The 18757-nt window shown below is 42.2% G+C and overlaps 1 protein-coding gene across 1 annotated transcript; it reads left to right on the top strand.

The window, feature by feature from the left end:
• The first annotated feature begins 16312 nt into the window (after window positions 1-16312).
• On the top strand, window positions 16313-18296 carry cdkn2a/b (cyclin-dependent kinase inhibitor 2A/B (p15, inhibits CDK4)). Its single transcript, NM_001310959.1, is given in 2 exon segments — window positions 16313-16678; window positions 17745-18296. Coding segments are annotated over 2 exon segments (375 nt in total). The 5' UTR covers window positions 16313-16555; the 3' UTR covers window positions 17997-18296.
• Window positions 18297-18757: the final 461 nt, after the last annotated feature.

The following is an 18757-nucleotide window of genomic DNA, read 5'->3' as shown; positions in this document are numbered from 1 at the left end:
TCCTGGGATTGTGTGTAAATTCCTTGCCAACATGGCAAGGCCTGTATGAGATAACAGAGCGGTGAACAACAAGTTCAGGAATCCAGGACAGTGAACAACCAGGTCAGGAAGTCAGGATAGTGAACAACCAGGTCAGGAACAACTAGGTCAGGAAGCCAGGATGCTGACAGGAGGAGCAGGTCTACCACGTGAACCAATGCTCAAGCGCTGGGAAACACCACCCGTGCCCATCAGTACCTTGCCTCCATGGCCCGAAAGGACATCCCCACGAGACGGTGCCAGGCCCCACAACCTCAGGAAGTGCAACCTTGGCTGGTCCAAAACGTGCTCCCTAGGTGACCGGATAGGTCAGGATCTGTTCCACCTCCAGCAGGCGGCGAAGAACATTTCCCTGGACTGACAAGAAAAACGCGGACGTTGGCGAAGGTTTGTGCCCGCTACTCTTTAGTGGCTTCTCGCCCGTCCGAGTGACTACCACAGAAAAAGGGGCGGCAGGACAGCTCTTACCGAGCTGTCACCGAGCAGGGCCTCGGCACGCCACGCGGACGTCCTTTCCCCCAAATTCCAGGGCCAGTGGAGGTTCAGGACCATGGAGAGTGCCTACCGGGAAACAGGGAGAATGTTTGGGAGATGACGCGCAACCCGGGCGGGGAACAAGTGGAGATTCCGTGACATTCCGGAGGCAGCCGGGAGAGCTGGTCCCAACCCTCCACACCTGCCTCTCGTCAGGACCAATCAGGGCAGCTAACAAAGAAAGGACAGCCCCCGCCCCAAAGGGCGAAGCATGACTAACAACCTGTTGTTTTGAGTCTCTCATTGAGACTCTCAGACGGTGACTAAGAGAACACTGCACAAAGAGCCCATAAGCAAAGCCCAGTCAGACAGGAGAAACTGTGGAAGGTTTTCCCGCAGTTTAGATCCGTTTTCTGGGTTTTTTTGGTGAATTACAAGTGCCGCCGGGCATCGCTCACAGTACCTCTCTGTGTACCAGCTCTGCCATTATTATGCATGTCCACACAGGCATATTGACGTCACACACACACACACACACACACACATCTACTTAAAAATTTGCATATATTATCATTGCGTAAATAAACAAAATACCATAATAACAGAAATCTCATAAATCTTAAACCTGAGTTGCCTGGGATCAACTCAGCATATTTCCTTCTATATTAATAAGACGATATTAAACATATTATTATTATATTTGGAAGACAAGTTATGGCAGTCTCAACTACAATTAATTAAATTACCAAAAACTTGTGATCAAATCAAATATTTCCTTCTGCATTTCGAAATGGCTTTCAGTCATTGGGCAGTGTATTTGGATCACATCTATTTGAAAATATATTATTTATAATTCACATGTATTATTGATAAAGCATCTCACAAAAGAAAATGTCAGCATGGGGGTTGTGCTATTTTTCTATCTTCTATATGTATTGTCTATTCCTATCAGTCCCGTACATTTTAAATGTGCGTCGGTTTGAAAGGGGGCCCATAGGTGAGAGAGTCTGTTGTTTAGCGTGTGACCCATACAATGCGCTTTAATTTGATATGCACCCAGTTTCGTTATTGCCACAAGATCAGTGTACTCACTTCAAGTTCCCTCCTGACCCCTTGTGGTCAACACATGCATCAACCCATATCCCCTAAGAACCACCAGCAGGACATGGACATACACACAACATCTCAGTCCATGATGTCGTTTCACACGTCTCTGCATCTCTTTGTATACGAAGACACAGAAGGATGAGCTCAACCATTCTGTCACATTAAAACAATCGTTCGTTGCCAATAAAGCGTATAATGAAGATAGAATTCCGTCCTTACTATAAATACATACGTATGCCTTTTATTTATGGGCCCACAACACTTGACCCCTAGTCTACCCGTCCTGTACTCAGAGCCTTTCAACGAATGCCAAACACAACAGGCTTTACATTCAAATTGTTATGCTGGCCTTCTGAACATACTGAATAAACAAAAGCGGTCCGCCCGGGAATCATTTTCAGTTTGTAAAAGCGGTTCACTAAAAACCAAACGCTTACACTCGGCTAGTTAAGTTTTGAGGACAGACCACACACAGTTCCTCTTTTTTAAAATCACACCCACACAGACACACACTCTGACTCACTGTCCTGCACCCTCCACATTCCATCTCAGCAGAAAATAATCTCAACGCTGCTGTTCAAAGTAATGATAAAACAATCATCAACCATATGCGGGACAGATTATTACTGCTGTTAAGACACAGTAAAACGATTAACATCGTAAACCTGTGACCCGAGAGTGTGGCCATATAAGACTAGAATTTGAAAGTGAAAAGAAGTCACCAACGACAGAGACCGTAACCGGTTGTATACGGCCTACAGAGTTCTTATATCCTACGCGCTCTATGTTATTTATCTGACTGTACGTTTTCCCCTGTCGGAAAAACGAAGGAACGACTCAACGTCAAACCAAACCTTTTTCGGTGCCCAGTGTTCACCGTTACATAACCGCGGCCTAGCGACACGTTAGGAGCCGCTGGTTGTTACTGGGTCAATGTGCTGACACACACCGTGCGTGTTCAGGTCACCTCCAAGTTCAAGTGTGTTTATCTTTCTTAACCGAGCTCAGCTTTGATCTCCGATGACCATTGTGAGCCGTTTCCCAGAGCTCGAGCATAAAGTCATTCACACATTCTGAAGGGATGTTTGGCAACCTGATGGATCCTCTACTGACGGCTGCTTTGGAAATCTCCTGTCCGTTCTTTCCTCATGTCCGCTTGTCTTCCGACACACGAGTGGTGTGTGTGTGTGTGTGTCTGTGGGTGACTGTTTGTTCCCCGCGCAGTACCTCGCCCTCGCCAGGATGCTACCAAACCACATATCCTCTGACTCATCGGTTCAGCTCCTGCGTGTGTGCGCGTGTATGTGCACACTGCTTGTACTGTACATACCGACCCCGGAATTCTGTGGAACAAGGATAGTGACCTAGACGCTCGCCTTCACAACTAACCCAGACTACGACCAGGCGAGAGAAAAGGTCAAAGGGGGACTGAGCATGACCTCAATATGACCTCAAGCCAGTCCAGACAGAGACCTAGCACTACCTGGTCGGAGGTCACTCTGCTGGGACGGTGGAGGGCACAGCTCAGGGCAGAAACCCCAACAAACCAGCTTTCACACACACATTACACAGTTTTATAGATATTGAATCTCACACGTTAGCATTTGTCCTGTTGTATTGTAGTACTGGCCAGTGACCGGATCACATTAATTAAAACAGGTGATTTATCTTCAAAAAGATAAGGTTCACTAACAACATATAGTTAATGCTAATAGTGTGTCCCACCAGTCTCCTCTATCAGACGTAAACACTGCCGGTTCCTACCCAATACAGATTTGATGTAATTGTTTCCTTGTCATTCTCATTAAATTTCCTCAGCTTCCTGGGGTGCATAACAGCGCTCTTTTCAGCCGGAGACATCATTCTGAGTTGGGCGGAAGGAGGCTTTGGCCGCCCACACACAGACGAAAGTGGCCACAACTGGTTCTGGCCGGAGCGGATCAAATGAAAGAAGCAATGTGATGTGGCCGTTGAGAAGTGAAAAACAAGACTAGGAACGTCCGCTACTGTAAGAGTGAAGACAACCAGATAAAACGTATCTGAACCATTTTGCATATGTCATTTCTCAATTACTTCTCCACTCCAATAATATTGCACTTTAACTTACATTCAAGCCCATGTTGACATTTGTATTAATAAAGTACACTGTCATCCATCCAGTATTCTTTCTAGCAAATTCTGTAAATCTAGGCATTTTGAGGTTGTTTTTTTTAGTACTGTGAGTACCGCAAAATGAACTTTCTCTCTTTGAGGACCTTTACGTGTTCTGAATCTGAATAACATAGCGCAACAGTAACCGTGTTTCGCCGTGATGTATGTTAAAGTTGTTCCTGGGCTTAACTTGGCCTTGTTTCAGAGTTGTGAGTCATTGGTCCGTGGACATCCATTGAGTGTTGTGGGAGCTGGGCTTGGGCAGAGTGGGTGGGGTGGGGTTTAGCTCCATGGCCTGTTGGCCCTGTCTGGCAGTCTCTCCCGGACCCTCCGTCTCAGTCCCAAGAACCTCTGCCACAATAGCTTGCGCAGTGCGTGCCGGGCTGCTTGAGTCAGGCCGCCTTATGGGATTTACTGTGTGATCCAAAGCGTACACCCACTCATCTCACTTTCCCTCCCAGAATATCCGTCCAAGGCCTGTGCCAGGGGACATTCCTGGCCTGTTCCCAGTTCAACGGATCTCATAGCTGACCCGGTTCTGCTCTTCAGACTGCTGTTGACCCCTGATTTTATTTGGATAAGGGAGGGCTCCCTTATCCACGTCCTTCCTCAACAGAGGTTTTATTTTGGATATTTGGCCGGTGTGTGGGTAAAACACTTAGTGACCACCGCTGATTTAAAACGCTTGATTAACTATATTTAACTGACATGAGTCACAGAAAGGCAAGCGGTCAGGAGTGTGGGAAGCGAAAGGCTGAATCCTCAAAGCCAACAATGTAAAATAACTACACATCTGCCCTTGAGCAAGGCAGTCAACCATAATTGCTTCCCAGGAAACCCAACGTGGCAGCCCTGTCCCCTGTTCAATTGGGACGGCTCAGGTTAGAACAAAAGGTAGTCCTTCATTTTAGCTATTGAACATGGGGTGATGACACCCCAAAGTCAGACTGAACCAGTGAGGGAAGGATAGAACAAAGCCTCCATAAACCTGTTTGATTGATGAAAGTCAAACCGAGCACAGTAAAAAAAAAAAAAGAAAACACACACATAAAAACACATATAGGTCCTGTTCAGGTCAATATGCCTCCTGTTATAGAGCAGTGGGTCATAAACCAGCCTGTCCAACAGACGTATAATATAGCTGAGACAGCCTTCCTGTAATGACATTTAACCCCTGTTGAACCAGGTGCCTGGGCTTCTATCTTTACAGCCTTGTTTTTCAGCAAACCTTACTGACTAACTGTCTTCATTCCTGCTGGGAGGAGCCCAAATGACCACATGCCACTGGAGTCACTTCAGTTGACACATTCTGCCATTACCTTCCATTCTCTGTTGTTAAACCCCACTGGGTTTTATGTTTGCGTGTATGCAGATTATCAAACGGAGTGCTCGGAATCGCATTCAGAGCGCAGAGGCAGCGGATGATGTCATCTTATTGCAGGGTAAATCATTGTCAAACATCGGAAAGAAGTTCATAAAGGGGAGTTCCCAAGATTTTGCATCAGGCCCTGTTATTCACCCTTTGTGTTGATAATGTGTTTTATGAATATACGTTTTCATACAGAGAAAATTCTAGAAATTAAGAGTATTCTGGATGTCTCTAGACTGAATGATTTCCATTGTCATGCTGCTGATGCGGTTTACAACACACTAAACCAACAATGAAAAGGTTTACAGGATAGTGGATTTTATTTTATTCAGAGTAAGAATTGATTGAGATTCCAATCTTATTTGAGTTGGTTTGAAGTGTTTTAGGGCATTTTATAACAGGCTTAGACATGTTTTCCTATTGCATTGTAGTCAGTCACTAGTGTTAATTCTGTAAAAGGTGACAACAATGTTTTGGGCGATGAACTACAAGAACATGAAGAATGAAAATAGGTTCAAATGTAAAAAAATATAAATATCACCCTTCAATGCACGGACCTCTTCTAATGCACCTTTCACTCTGGAAGAGAGCGTCTGGTAACTAGGTTTAAACCAGGAAGCACAAACATCTGCAGATGTGACGTGTTCGTAGAAGAGCTTTTCACTTTTCATCGTCAAGCTTCCCAGCTTGAACAATAAGAAAATTCACTGAAGCAGAAAAACAAAGACCGGAGAGAGAAACATTGTGCTGTAACGTCTTCTGTCCATGGTACTGATTCACTGTGTGGTCTTTATTTAAGGGGTTCAGGAGTCACTTTTAGGAGGTCTAAAAAGAGCTTTAGGAGCGCTAGAAGGAGACAGGAATTCTCACAATCTTGTCAACATTGGACCACATCCGGAAATGTCTGACCGTTCATTGGGAAACATAAGTCACATTTTTGCCACAGAAAAGTGGAACGTGCGTCTGCTTCTTAAATGTGTCAGATATCCAAATAACACGAGAGCGGAGGAAAGATCGTCACTGTGCGACGTGTAGGGCGGGATGTGGGTCAGTGAGGATGATCGTTTTCGCGCACCGGTATCTCTCTCCATCTCTCTCGGCGCGGCCCGTGGCCCCAGGCCTTAAATGTGAGTGGCGGTTAGCCGTTGCCCCATCGGGGAGCATGTGACTAGGGAGCTAGCTGTGGGCTTTCAGTGCTCTACTATGGGTCAGCCCTGGAACAGCTGTGGCCTCCCTGGTGGAGCCCAGACAAACAGCCCATTGTGCTCAGTGATATCATGTGTGTGTGATGCTATGGCTTCAGGAGGAGGGAGGGGCCACAGCTCTCCGCTCGACCAACCAAACGGACTGGAGCAGGCAGCCTTTTCTGCAATGCTACCTGACATCTTGCCTAGGAACTCGCCTGCTATCAGGAGGAAACCGCAAAAGAGGTTCGGTGAAGAGAGACTAGGAGTAAAACGTATACTGCCACTACTAATTACAGTTGGGGACTCTTGTTCTGACAACATAAAATACAAAAATACACTGAGGGGACACAATAACTTAAATTAATATAAATAAAACCAATCTTGATTCATCCTGAATGTTTGGATGATTCAGTTTGACAGTTCAGACGGCTCAACACAGTTGGTGTTTTTAAAGCAGCACCCAGGGCTCTCTCCAAACAGATCACAGATAATGAGACGCCAAACCCAGACGTCCCTGTACTTCTACTGCACGCCGTCAACTACCTCCACAGCTGTTCTGTTCATCCGTGTCCCATTGTTCCCACGGTTTCCTTTCTAATCCTTTTAACTGAGCGATAAGATTACATGTTGGTGTAGAATACGGCCAATATAACACAGCTATGACCTTTTGTTTAGCTATACTATATACGCTGTGCCGTGGTATATTGGCAATACATATCACAAACCCCAGAGATGCCTTGTTGAGCTTATGAACTGGTTACCAACTCAATTAGAGCAGGAAAAAGTAATGTAGTGTCACATAACAGGGTAATCAGCATTCCTGATTCAAACCAACCGGTTTACAATATGTAGTATATCACGGGTAAGACTTCAAATACCACTTTGCAGTTGTAAGTATGCATGATCTTTAAGGACAACGTAACCTTGCAGATGGGGACACGGCGCAAGTGCCTGGATAACAGAGGACGTCAATAAAAAGACAAAGTCATAACTGAAAAACGGAAAATGAAAAAAAAAAAAGAACAAACTTGCAGAGGAACAAAATCCGAACAATGAGCATGAGCAAAGGAGGAACTTAAACGGGGACGGCGTTGAGGAACGCGTGCGAGGGGTATGACAACAAACCGTGGCCTGCGCTTCCAATGAGGGCGAGAGGGCGTGACAAGCCTGACAGGACGTGACGGTTCCTAGTATGTTCGCTTCGAAAGGGATGAATCACATCAGACTTGAACATTCTGAAATGCATTCATTCACTGCGTGTGGCTCAATCGGACTCTTTGTGGAACCACCACAAACATCTACTTGGAACCGTTTATTATAATCTTGACTGCAGGGACTTTGAAAACATTGGCGCGTTTGACCTCAAGTTGACCTGCATGGTCGGACATCATAATCCTCATCACTGCAGCACACACTCTTTGGAATGAGACGAGCTGACCAACAACAGGCTAGGATCGAGTGGGGACTGTTGCCAGCTGATAAGTGGCTGGGAAGCCCTATGGGCCATGCGAATTGGCCGATGTTGCCTGGGTCAGTGGGGGAGCATGGTCAGCAGGGATTTCCTCATCTGATCCCTGGTTGTGACTCCCTCCGGCATCTCATATCCGCAAAGCTAACTGTTGTCAATGACAGGGAGGCAATGACAGTGTCCTCACGTGCTATCAAATGTGACCTGGGGTGAATGTTTAAAAAAGGCTTGACGCAATTTTATTCTCTCTAGTGGATCTTTCCGGGGTTGTTGCGATGAGACCATTGGAGAAGGCAGAAAAAGCAACATGAACAAACAAATAAACAGACAAGAGCTTTGAGTAAACATATGGATGGAAAGAGAGCAAATAAATATATGTCTAAATCTACTTAACTTCCATTGAACCAACTGTCTGTCGGTTTGCTTGTTTACCAGTCAGAAGTTAGGAATCAGGAATGTTGGTCTTACCACAGTTAAAGTAGGACTTCACATCTGTCAAGCTCATTTTTTATATTATAGGAAAGGAGACTCAATTAATCAAACCACTTCCTGTTTTGTGGGCCCTCTGTATATATATACACACATACACACACACACTGATGTTGCTGCCATTTTTCAAAAAATATATACTTAAATACCAACGGCATCATTACAGGTATTTAATTTTTTTCAAGATGTTCACGTCGTTTTGATGCCATCTCAGCAGCTGCAGACCAGCACAAATGCCCACGCTGACTTTTCACAGGGGAAATACTGCTCCGCCGTGTCTAAGGTCCATACGAATTAACTCACAGCATAGTGCACGCATTTAATCTATGGTACGCTCCACTGTCTCCCGTCAAACCTTTGGACTACGGCCCTGTTCTCTATCTACAACTGATGTTGTGGTCAACTCAGGTCCCGTGTCGAGGCAGGATGTCATCATCCCCAGCGCACCTCGACAAAGCTGACATGAGTAATCGTCCAGTCAGCAGAACAGGCCTCTAGACCCGTGTTCCAGGGCAGAAGTGACTCACGCCAAAGTTTACTCATAAGCGCCATCTGATATAATCATCAGATAGCATTCGAACAGGTTGCTCCTAATAAATTGAGCCGCTTCGTGCTTTCCAACTAAACTAACCCGCAGAACAGCAGAGCAGAGTTTCAAAGCCAGCACACGGACATGACCGAGGTCTGTTAGGTTGGTGACGATCCTGTTTGGGTGGTAGAAGGAAATCACTTGTCGGCTCCTCCAGTATAACCAGGGCTTACTGTAGGTAGCAGAGGTGGGTGTGTCCGTATACTGTTCTGAGTCTGGTTGGGTAATCATCACCCATGAGTAATCTGGCCAAAATAATTACACCAAGCCTGGAAAGTTTTTTAAATGCCAGATGAAGCGGAGATAAACCACACAGTAACCCACGATAACTTTGTTTGACTTGCAATAAAGTGCATTTTGAATACATTGTCAATTAGAATAGACCTGCAACATGCCTTGTGAACACAAGTTTTAGGTTTAAGTCTGTGCACTACATTTCTCTCTATACTTATTGGGAGAGGAAGTATTTTTCTTCATTTGACTATGCACTTCAAAAGGTTTGGATTTGACATCCAACAATTCTCAGCTTTTATTAGCAGTTATACATTGTACTGTAGAGTGGAGTAATGAAAAATAGAGTTTAACAAGTAAGAGAAAACACTGAGGAGAAAAAAAAGGAAACAGCCAAAGGTCCACAGCATACCACCTGTGAAACATGGTGGAGGGAGTGTTATGGCCTTGGGCAGGTATGGCTGCTACTGGACCTGGTTCTCTTGTCTTCATTGATGAGCTGAATTGTTCCTGAAGGGTACAGAAACATCTTCTCTGCTAAAATACAAGAAAATCCCTTGAAACTCATTGGACAGAGCTTCATAATACAGATGTATTACAATTACCTAAGACGTAGCAACTAGCGAGACAAACCTTGGAAAGTTCTTGACCGGCCAAGTCAATATCGACCTTTGAATCCAATTGAACATTGCTCTATTTTTGCCAAAGAGGAGCCGTGGAAAAAATAATAATAATGAAGATAAACTGAAGATGGCTGCACAGGCCTAAAAGGGCAAAAGGATGCCTGTTGTCTTAGGGGTCAGTTGGTTGTAAACGTCAGGCAGCTCAGGCATGCAAAAGATGCAGTGTGGAGAAGTATTTGATACACTGCTGATTTTGCAGGTTTTTCCACTTACAAAGCATGTAGAAGTCTGTAATTTTTTATCACAGGTACCCTTCAACTGTGAGTGACGGAATCTAAAACAAAAATCCAGAAAATCCCTTTGTATGATTTTTAAGTAATTAATTAGCATTTTATTGCATGACATAAGTATTTGATACATCAGAAAAGCAGAACTTAATATCTGGTACAGAAACATTTGTTTGCAATTACAGAGATCATAAGTTTCCTGTAGTTCTTGACCAGGTTTGCACACACTGCAGCAGGGATTTTGGCCCACTATTCCATACAGACCTTCTCCAGATCCTTCAGATTTTGGGGCTGTCGCTGGGCAATACAGACTTTCAGCTCCCTCCAAAGATTTTCTATTGGGTTCAGGTCTGGAAACTGGCTAGGCCACTCCAGGACCTTGAGATGCTTCTTACGGAGCCACTCCTTAGTTGCCCTGGCTGTGTGTTTCGTTGTCATGCTGGAAGACCCAGCCACGACCCATCTTCAATTCTCTTACTGAGGGAAGGAGGTAGTTGGCCAAGATCTCGCGATACATCCATCCTCCCCTCAATACGGTGCAGTCGTCCTGTCCCCTTTGCAGAAAAGCATCCCGAAAGAACGATGTTTCCACCTCCATGCATCACGGTTGGGATGGTGTTTTTGGGGTTGTACTCATCTTCTTCCTCCAAACACGGCGAGTGGAGTTTAGACCAAAAAGCTCTATGTTTGTCTCATCAGACCACATGACCTTCTCCAATTCCTCCTCTGGATCATCCAGATGGTCATTGGCAAACTTCAGACAGGCCCGGACATGCGTTGGCTTGAGCAGGAGGACCTTGCATGCGCTGCAGAATTTTAATCCATGACGGCGTAGTGTGTTACTAATGGTTTTCTTTGAGACTGTGGTCCCAGCTCTCTTCAGGTCATTGACCAGGTCCTGCCGTGTAGTTCTGGGCTGATCCCTCACCTTCCTCATGATCATTCATGCCCCATGAGGAGAGAACATCTTGAACTTCTTCCATTTTCTAATAATTGCACCAACAGTTGTTGCCTTCTCACCAAGCTGCTTGCCTATTGTCCTGTAGCCCATCCCAGCCTTGTGCAGGTCTATCCCTGATGTCCTTACACAGCTCTCTGGTCTTGGCCATTGTGGAGAAGTTGGAGTCTGTTTGATTGAGTGTGTGGACCGGTGTCTTTTATACAGGTAACGAGTTCAAACAGGTGCAGTTAATACAGGTAATGAGTGGAGAACAGGAGGGCTTCTTAAAGAAAAACAAACAGGTCTGTGAGACCTCTACATGCTTTGTAAGTACGAAAAGCTGCAAAATCGGCAGTATATCAAATACTAGTTCTCCCCACTGTATGTGACTAAACACTAAATCAATCCTAAATTTGGAAATTACATTTAACTGTAACTTTTAACATTTGGTGAAACCAATGTCTATAGATGCGAACCCTTAAAATAAAGGCTAAGAATCAATACTTCAACTTTGTTGTTTGATTTCAAATCCCAACTTTTGGAGTACAGAGTCAAAAGAAGCAGAGATGTAAAACGCTTACAGTTCCAATAATTAAGGACTGTGTTCCTTCACAATCCCCAAAGTTGTTCTTGTCTATAACAGTTCTGTGCTCTGTCACCCGTTTGATGTTTTATGCAGACCCCAGGAAGAGTAGATGCTGCCTGTGCAAAACTGACATCCTATTAATCGTAACTAACTTCTTTTCCGGAGTTAGCGCTAAGCTCCTGAGACATTACGACTATAAAATTAAAAACATAACTGAGCACAAAACGACAGCAGAAACTACCAGGTTAACTTCGTTCTATCACAGCGCACTGAAACCCCCTGTGGACGGTTTGGCTAATATGCCAGAGGGGGATGGCATCAATATCCTAGTTGTGTTTGCAGAGTCTTGCAAGGACCACCGGGAGCAGAAGAGCTCAATTTCTCTGTAGAAGCTATGGATCCCACAGGGTGGAGGCAAAGCTAAACATTTGCAGCCCCTGTCGGAAAAATGGCCATTGAACTAAAACACTACGACACATATAATGCTGTGATTTACTTAGTAATTCTATACATTTGACTGGTCATTGTCAAATAATTTTAAAAAAAATAGGATATTCACATTTTAGGCCTAACTTGATAAAAATGCTGCATTGGCATATAAATATACATGCGTCATGGATGGTGTTGAAAGGGAAAAGGATTGTGTGAAGCAGGCAATAGAAAAGGGCTTTCAAGACAACAGCCCAGACAAGGTGACATCACTTGTCTGGAATCAGAATACAGCTTAGGAGGTATTCCCCTTCTTGGCTAGACTGGGAAGTGTTTGGCCAATAGGCAGCATGAAGATTTGAGGGGAATGTGCAGGAATATTTAGCACATCGAAGGTTTAAATCCAATTCGGGACTTTGTACTTTGGAAATGTTTCTGTCTGTATTCAATGATCGGGTCACCACGCAAAGAAAAAACATGTCCACTGTCTTCCTTTTCTTGCAAAGGTGGAAATGTGGGAGATTAAAAGTTTTTCATACTAACAACTTCAAAGCCATCAGAAGTCATACCCTGAAGCCCCAAAGAAAAAGAATGCTGAGTCTGTTAGAGTTCTCTGACGCTTGGCTGAGCCTGTAATTAAGAACTGAATGTCCGTTCATTACAACTTGGTAGTACACAAAAGGACATGACCCATTCAATTTAATAGGCCCCACTGTGCCAGGGTCCTTTTCTTTTAACTAAAGTCAACATGCTGTATCAATTGAGAAACGGGGACTTCCAAACCATCTCACCTCCGCCCACACCAAACCTCAATCACAACAGGCCATGAACCTGTAGAGTACTAACACAACAGCATTCCATAGAGCTCTACCCAGACAGTGGGCAACATGAGTGGGAGATGTTACTAACACAAACCCGCACATCCTTTCATCCTCACCATCTTCATCCAACCTCTATAATAATCCTGTTACAACAGCCCCTTTTGCAATCAACAGATTCCACTTAGTAAGTTTCCAAACACAAGCTGCAAAATGGTTATTTACTGTATTGAATGTCCCTTTTGGTTTAGGGCATTTTGGTTTCCCTTCCCTTGGTGGCCAAGAAGGTATGCATTTCCTTCTGTTCCTCAGTGTCAAATAGTTCAGAACATTGTTCGGTTTGATGTTTTTCAAATGAATTATTGTAAGGTGACATTAATTGAACGCACCATTTGTAACTCAGTAAAAGGAGAATTGGTCTGGTGTCTGAATACTTAGGCAAGGCACTATACACTAGACCACGCCCACATGAATGGTTAGTGGGCAAATGTGGTCATTTTTATTTAGATACTAATCTGAAGAGTACTGCAGTTAAAACACCTTATGTGTGAGAGATTTCTTATATATATATATATACACACACACACACACTCACTAGTTTCGTTAAACTATTAAAATAATGAATTGCTTTTAATCGCATAATCTGTAGTTAATTGCGGTTCAACACAATTTTAGAATGTTCAAATTTGTCCATAAGTAAACACTTTTTGGTTTAAAAAGAAACGCATTATGTTAAAGACAATGTGTCAGTCCTTCAGACCAGAGTTTCACAACCATTAAATGTCAGCCCCCACATTACCACAATAATTGGCAGCAACTACTTGTAGCCATGTAAATCTCAGTAGAAGGTTGCTGGTCTCTGACATAGTTCTTCAATATCCTACCATTGTGCTCTTGATTTAGACACTAAGCACAATAACTTCTACATTAGATTATTGTATAAAGCACATATCAACACATACCCTCTTATCAGGAAACAGCGGAAGGTGCAGGCACCTGATCAACACTGAATCACACCTCAGCTTTTCAATGTCTCCTCTTTTGAAGTTTAAGCTGATATGTGGTTTGATTGGAGTTCAGATGGGGGCCTGTAAACAGCAGATTTCCTGATGGGTGGTAGGCCTCAACCAAATGCTTGTCGTTATTAAATGTTTCACAAAGACAACCAAAAACATAGGTTAGGCTACTTGAATAAAAGGCAATGGCATAAGTTAGGCAAGGTGGCTAGATCTGTTTATCTACAATTATTCATGTCAGCTGGTAATTCCCTGCTGAGAATATGTTTTAACGGAAACGCTGGTGACCCCACTAACGCTAATCTTAGCATTAAAAACATTAAATAAGGATAATTTACCACAGTGCTTCAGGTAATGTGATGTGTTAGCCTCAGGATTCGCCAGTTGGATAATCTGGTTAGAGTCATGGAAGGCACCGCTGGCCTTATCGCTTCATGGGTTTTTGGGGGGAGACGATGTGGATGGAAGGAATCTTCGACAACTCGGAACAGCGCATCCATTGTGCTACCGGACGTGTAGTCAAAACACCGCTACCCTAAAACTGTGTTAGGCCCAATTCATAGACTAACGGCGAGTAAACCAGTGTTCACTATATAAATAGCTACTCAACTATGATAAATTGCAAAATAAAATGCATGTGATGCGCTCCGTAATATTAGTCACGTGCCTAAAATATTACTGGTACACTGTGGCAAAAAAACAAAAACAATTAGTGCTGGTGTCAGCGTTAGGAAGCTCCACCAAAACTCAAGCACTGACTAAGGACGGTTCAGAGGCTCAAAATAGAAAAATGCACAACGGCGTCCAAATAATTTACTGTGTAAATTATATTGAGTTAATAAGACGCACACATGTATATATGAACAAAATTACGTTTCGTACAAATAGGTAATTTGTTATTAGAGTCGAATTTTAAGTATTTCAACTAAAATAATATAGTAAATTACAGACAACCGATCTGGATGGACCTCATTCATTACTGTGGCAAAGATGCATCATGTTTAGGTTAAACACTTTTTTGACCTAACGTTCAACCGCGTTCAATAGGGTTTGGAGAATGGCCTTGAAAAAATAGCATTTTAAATCGGTTGTTAGTGCACCACTACCTGGCCATTACGTGTATTACATATATTTAAGGCAAAACAGATTACTACCGCAAATGTCATCAAAAGATGGCCCGTGGTGTCTAATCGTGCTCATGGGCGAAAGAGACTGATTCACTGATTTTATTTTGGTGGACAACGAGTGCATACGCATGAATATAATGTTTTAAATATGGTGAGAAGAACCTTTGTGGAATTTATGCGTACCCCATATGACTTGGTAACTCGTTTGTTCTTTGCCACAGGTTATAGCAATATAGCATACTCTCCAGTAGAAACTTGAGAACGTTTCTCTGGATAACTGTGTCTGTTAAACTACTTAAATGTGAAAAGGGTTGATGGTGGATGGCCCAATTTTTTTAATGAGGTTAAACCACTGATGAGCAGGAATTGAGATGTTGCTTTTTTATTCGGTGATGTGACTCTTAACGGATTGATTCGGTCCACCAAGAGCAATGTTTAAGCCCGTGAATATGGGCCTGTATAAAAGTTAAGTCTTTCCATAAATGTTATTTACTAAATATGGTTTGTAAAATATTCTCATTCAATTTCACATTAAAGAACCTTCCCTATCAAGTACTTTGATTAAAGGTTAGTAATTACAAATATGTGACCTAAAATAGGCTACTAGGCCTATTATATTATCAAAAATGTTCTAAGTAAGGCATTGCTTTTTTAATGAAAAATATAATCTTCAGTTTACAGTTAATAATTTAGTGTTTAGCAGACGTTCTTATTCACATCAACTTACAGATATCGCATAGGCCTACATTTTACGAAGCTATGAGAATCACACCACTTAGTAGTGGATAGTAGGCCCTACACTCAGTTGTTATTATTCAAATAATAATTTCGAAATCGTTGCTTATAATCTGTTATTTGGTCTTCGTCAAACAAATTAATATTAGTTTTGCCTTAACTTCTTTTACTTTAGCCAACTTGATTTAGTACACCGATAGCTGACAAATGTTCCCACGTAGGATATAGCCAACAGATCAACAAACATGAAACAAACAACAAATAAATGCTATGGTGGTTGCCAACAGCCTTCTTCTCTGCCGCGCGAGTAACCAGTAACCAGGCTCCACTCTCCGAGCAGTCCGACGCACGCGCCTCAGTAATAGGTCTATCTGCATCACCGCGATAAAATAGACTTTAACCAAGCTCACTGCGAATGCAGATATTTTGTCACAAACGTAGCAATATATCCAATTCGTTGTTTTACAATATTTTTTACGATTCCCGTTATTCAAATTAAATTCCGATGTCAACAACACCGTTCGCCACTGGTTGCGACGTTCTTCTGTATGCAATAACTCTATCCGAGCATGCGCAAAAGGGCTGGATCTGCTGCAAACTATATGACGTCACTCTTCTGAACGCTTTCAACGGAGGCAAGTCCGGACACAGCCGTTGTTTCGGTGGTACGATGTGCATTTTAATTTATTTAATCTACCTAAACGAGCATCCTTGCCCCACATTGCATCCTAATAAATACTGAAGAGGAAACGGCATCGACAAGCTTATCTATTTCTTAAGAAACATTTGCGTGAGATGTCTGGACATTGAATTTATTAAGCTACCTGTCAAAGGAATCTGTGAAGTGTTGAACTGTTGTCACAATCCGCGGTAGGTATTTAATCATAACCATGCCTCTCGAGGATGATCTGGCATCAGCAGCCGCGACGGGCAACACGGATCGTGTTAAAATGTTATTAGAAAGGGGAATGGATGTCAACGGTGTGAACTGCTTTGGACGGACACCTTTGCAGGTTAGTTTGGAGCGTACCGCGTCATCAAGTGATTGTTGGTGAAGATTCTCTTTTGGTCATTGTAAAAACATGGATCATTTCAATCGTTGCATGTGTTTCACATCCATGCAGTATTGTTATAAAAATATATCGACCTAATTGGTTAAAACGTGACTAAAATATTTTCGCATTGGAACTATAGTTATGTATGCCGTAATTGTTCTTTTTTGCCCTATTTCTCATTGATATATTCGAACATATGCTATAGCTTCTGTTGTGCTGGTTACTTGGTGTCAGCAACCCAATGATAGGAATGGAGCGCAATTGCGCGTGGTTTCTATAAGCCTTTATGTTTTGCTGAGCAGTTTTATCGAGTGTTTATTGTTGCTGTGTTAGACACGATTTTGTCGTTCACATAGTCATATATGTGTTCTATCATTCAAATGGTACAGTGTATGTAGCCTAGGGGCAATAAAGGACCTACGCAGGTCACACCCAAAGTTCCAAACGAGAAAATGCTCTCCATATTACCCCAAATTTAAAGAAAGGCTTATATATAAAATCATTTGAAATTCATATTTATTCTCGTATTTAATTACCATGGAAAAAACAAAATGAAAGGCTTTGCTTTTTGGTGCTCATCAGATCTAATACAATAAGAATAATAGGGCCTAAAAATGAAATGGGTGTTTTAACGAAATTATTAGATTAAAGTTGGGCCTACTTATAGCGTATTGTTAGGCAACATGTAGGCCTAATTTCGTAAAAAGGCTTCATAAAGTAACGTTGGATTTGGATAGCCTTGGCTTATTCTTTTTTTTTTTATATACAATTGTTAAGTTTCAAAACTGCACCCAAACGTTTGAATTACAAGTTGATTGAAAAGGTGGACTCCATCAAATGAAGAGCGTTTTTACATTATAATGAAACAACTGTATTATTTAGTGTTATTTAGTGTTGTACCAAATCCTTTTTAACTTTTGATTATTTGGCCTATTCTTGCCAGTTAGGCTTATTCTATTCCAATTATAGGCCCATTTATAAAATAGATTATACATGAAATCGTCTGGATTTGTATCTCCAATAGGTGATGATGATGGGCAGTACAACTGTGGCGCGGTTGTTACTACAACAAGGAGCGGATCCTAACGTGGCAGACAGACACACCGGGACCATGCCGTTACATGATGCTGCAAGGATGGGCTTTCTGGACACCGTAAAGATCCTTGTTCAATACAACGCAAATCCGAACACTTTGGACAATTGGAATCGTCGGCCTATCGATTTGGCAAAAGAAAGTGGGCACCAGAATGTCGTCGAGTTTCTTCAGACTTTGTAAATTCAGAGACGCATTGTATTTATTTGTTCGACATTTATTGTTATATACTTTTTCTTCATACATATTTTATTTATACCTCTGCAAGAGGATTGCACATTTTATGCACTTAATGATTTTTAAATTCATGTTATATAACGTGTAGCCCTATGTTTTTCGTGCTAAATTGAAGATATTTGCAGGTCTTTTAAATATTCAATGATTTTATACTTGAATTCAATCAGGAATTATGAACAATTGCAATATTGTAAAGGCGAAAAATGTACTGAACATAAAAAAAAGTAAAGATGGGATACTTTTGAATGAATAGGCCTACACATGTTTTGATCCAATTTCATTTGCTGTATACTATGACCTACCTTGTTTAACAATTTAAGCTATCGAAAATAATGAATTATTAATAGTTGAAATATAGGTGGTGTATGTGTGTATTTTAATAACATGTAACTGATCGTTGAAATTAATTATTTACTTAATACTTTACTTTTGGAAAAGGGTTCGGTTTGTGCACCATAAAGTAGACGATGAAGTAGGCTAAATAATGTCCAACCTAAAGCTGGATACTTCGATCCTTCATTGTGTAGATCTAGCTATTTAATTTATGCGCTTAACTTACAATTAAGTAATTTACAGTAACCAAATATGGCCAACGTACAAAATCGACATCGAACAATATGGTAAGCTTTGATATAAGAATGTAATCATAACAGACGCATTTAGACCAGAATAAATGACGTGTCCATTTGTGATATATGGCGCGCCCC

This window comes from Esox lucius, chromosome 25 (assembly GCF_011004845.1).
Source record: "Esox lucius isolate fEsoLuc1 chromosome 25, fEsoLuc1.pri, whole genome shotgun sequence".
Taxonomy (NCBI): Eukaryota; Metazoa; Chordata; class Actinopteri; order Esociformes; family Esocidae; genus Esox; species Esox lucius.
The sequence above is the reverse complement of the archived record's forward strand: the minus strand, read 5'-3'. Positions and strand labels throughout refer to the sequence as shown.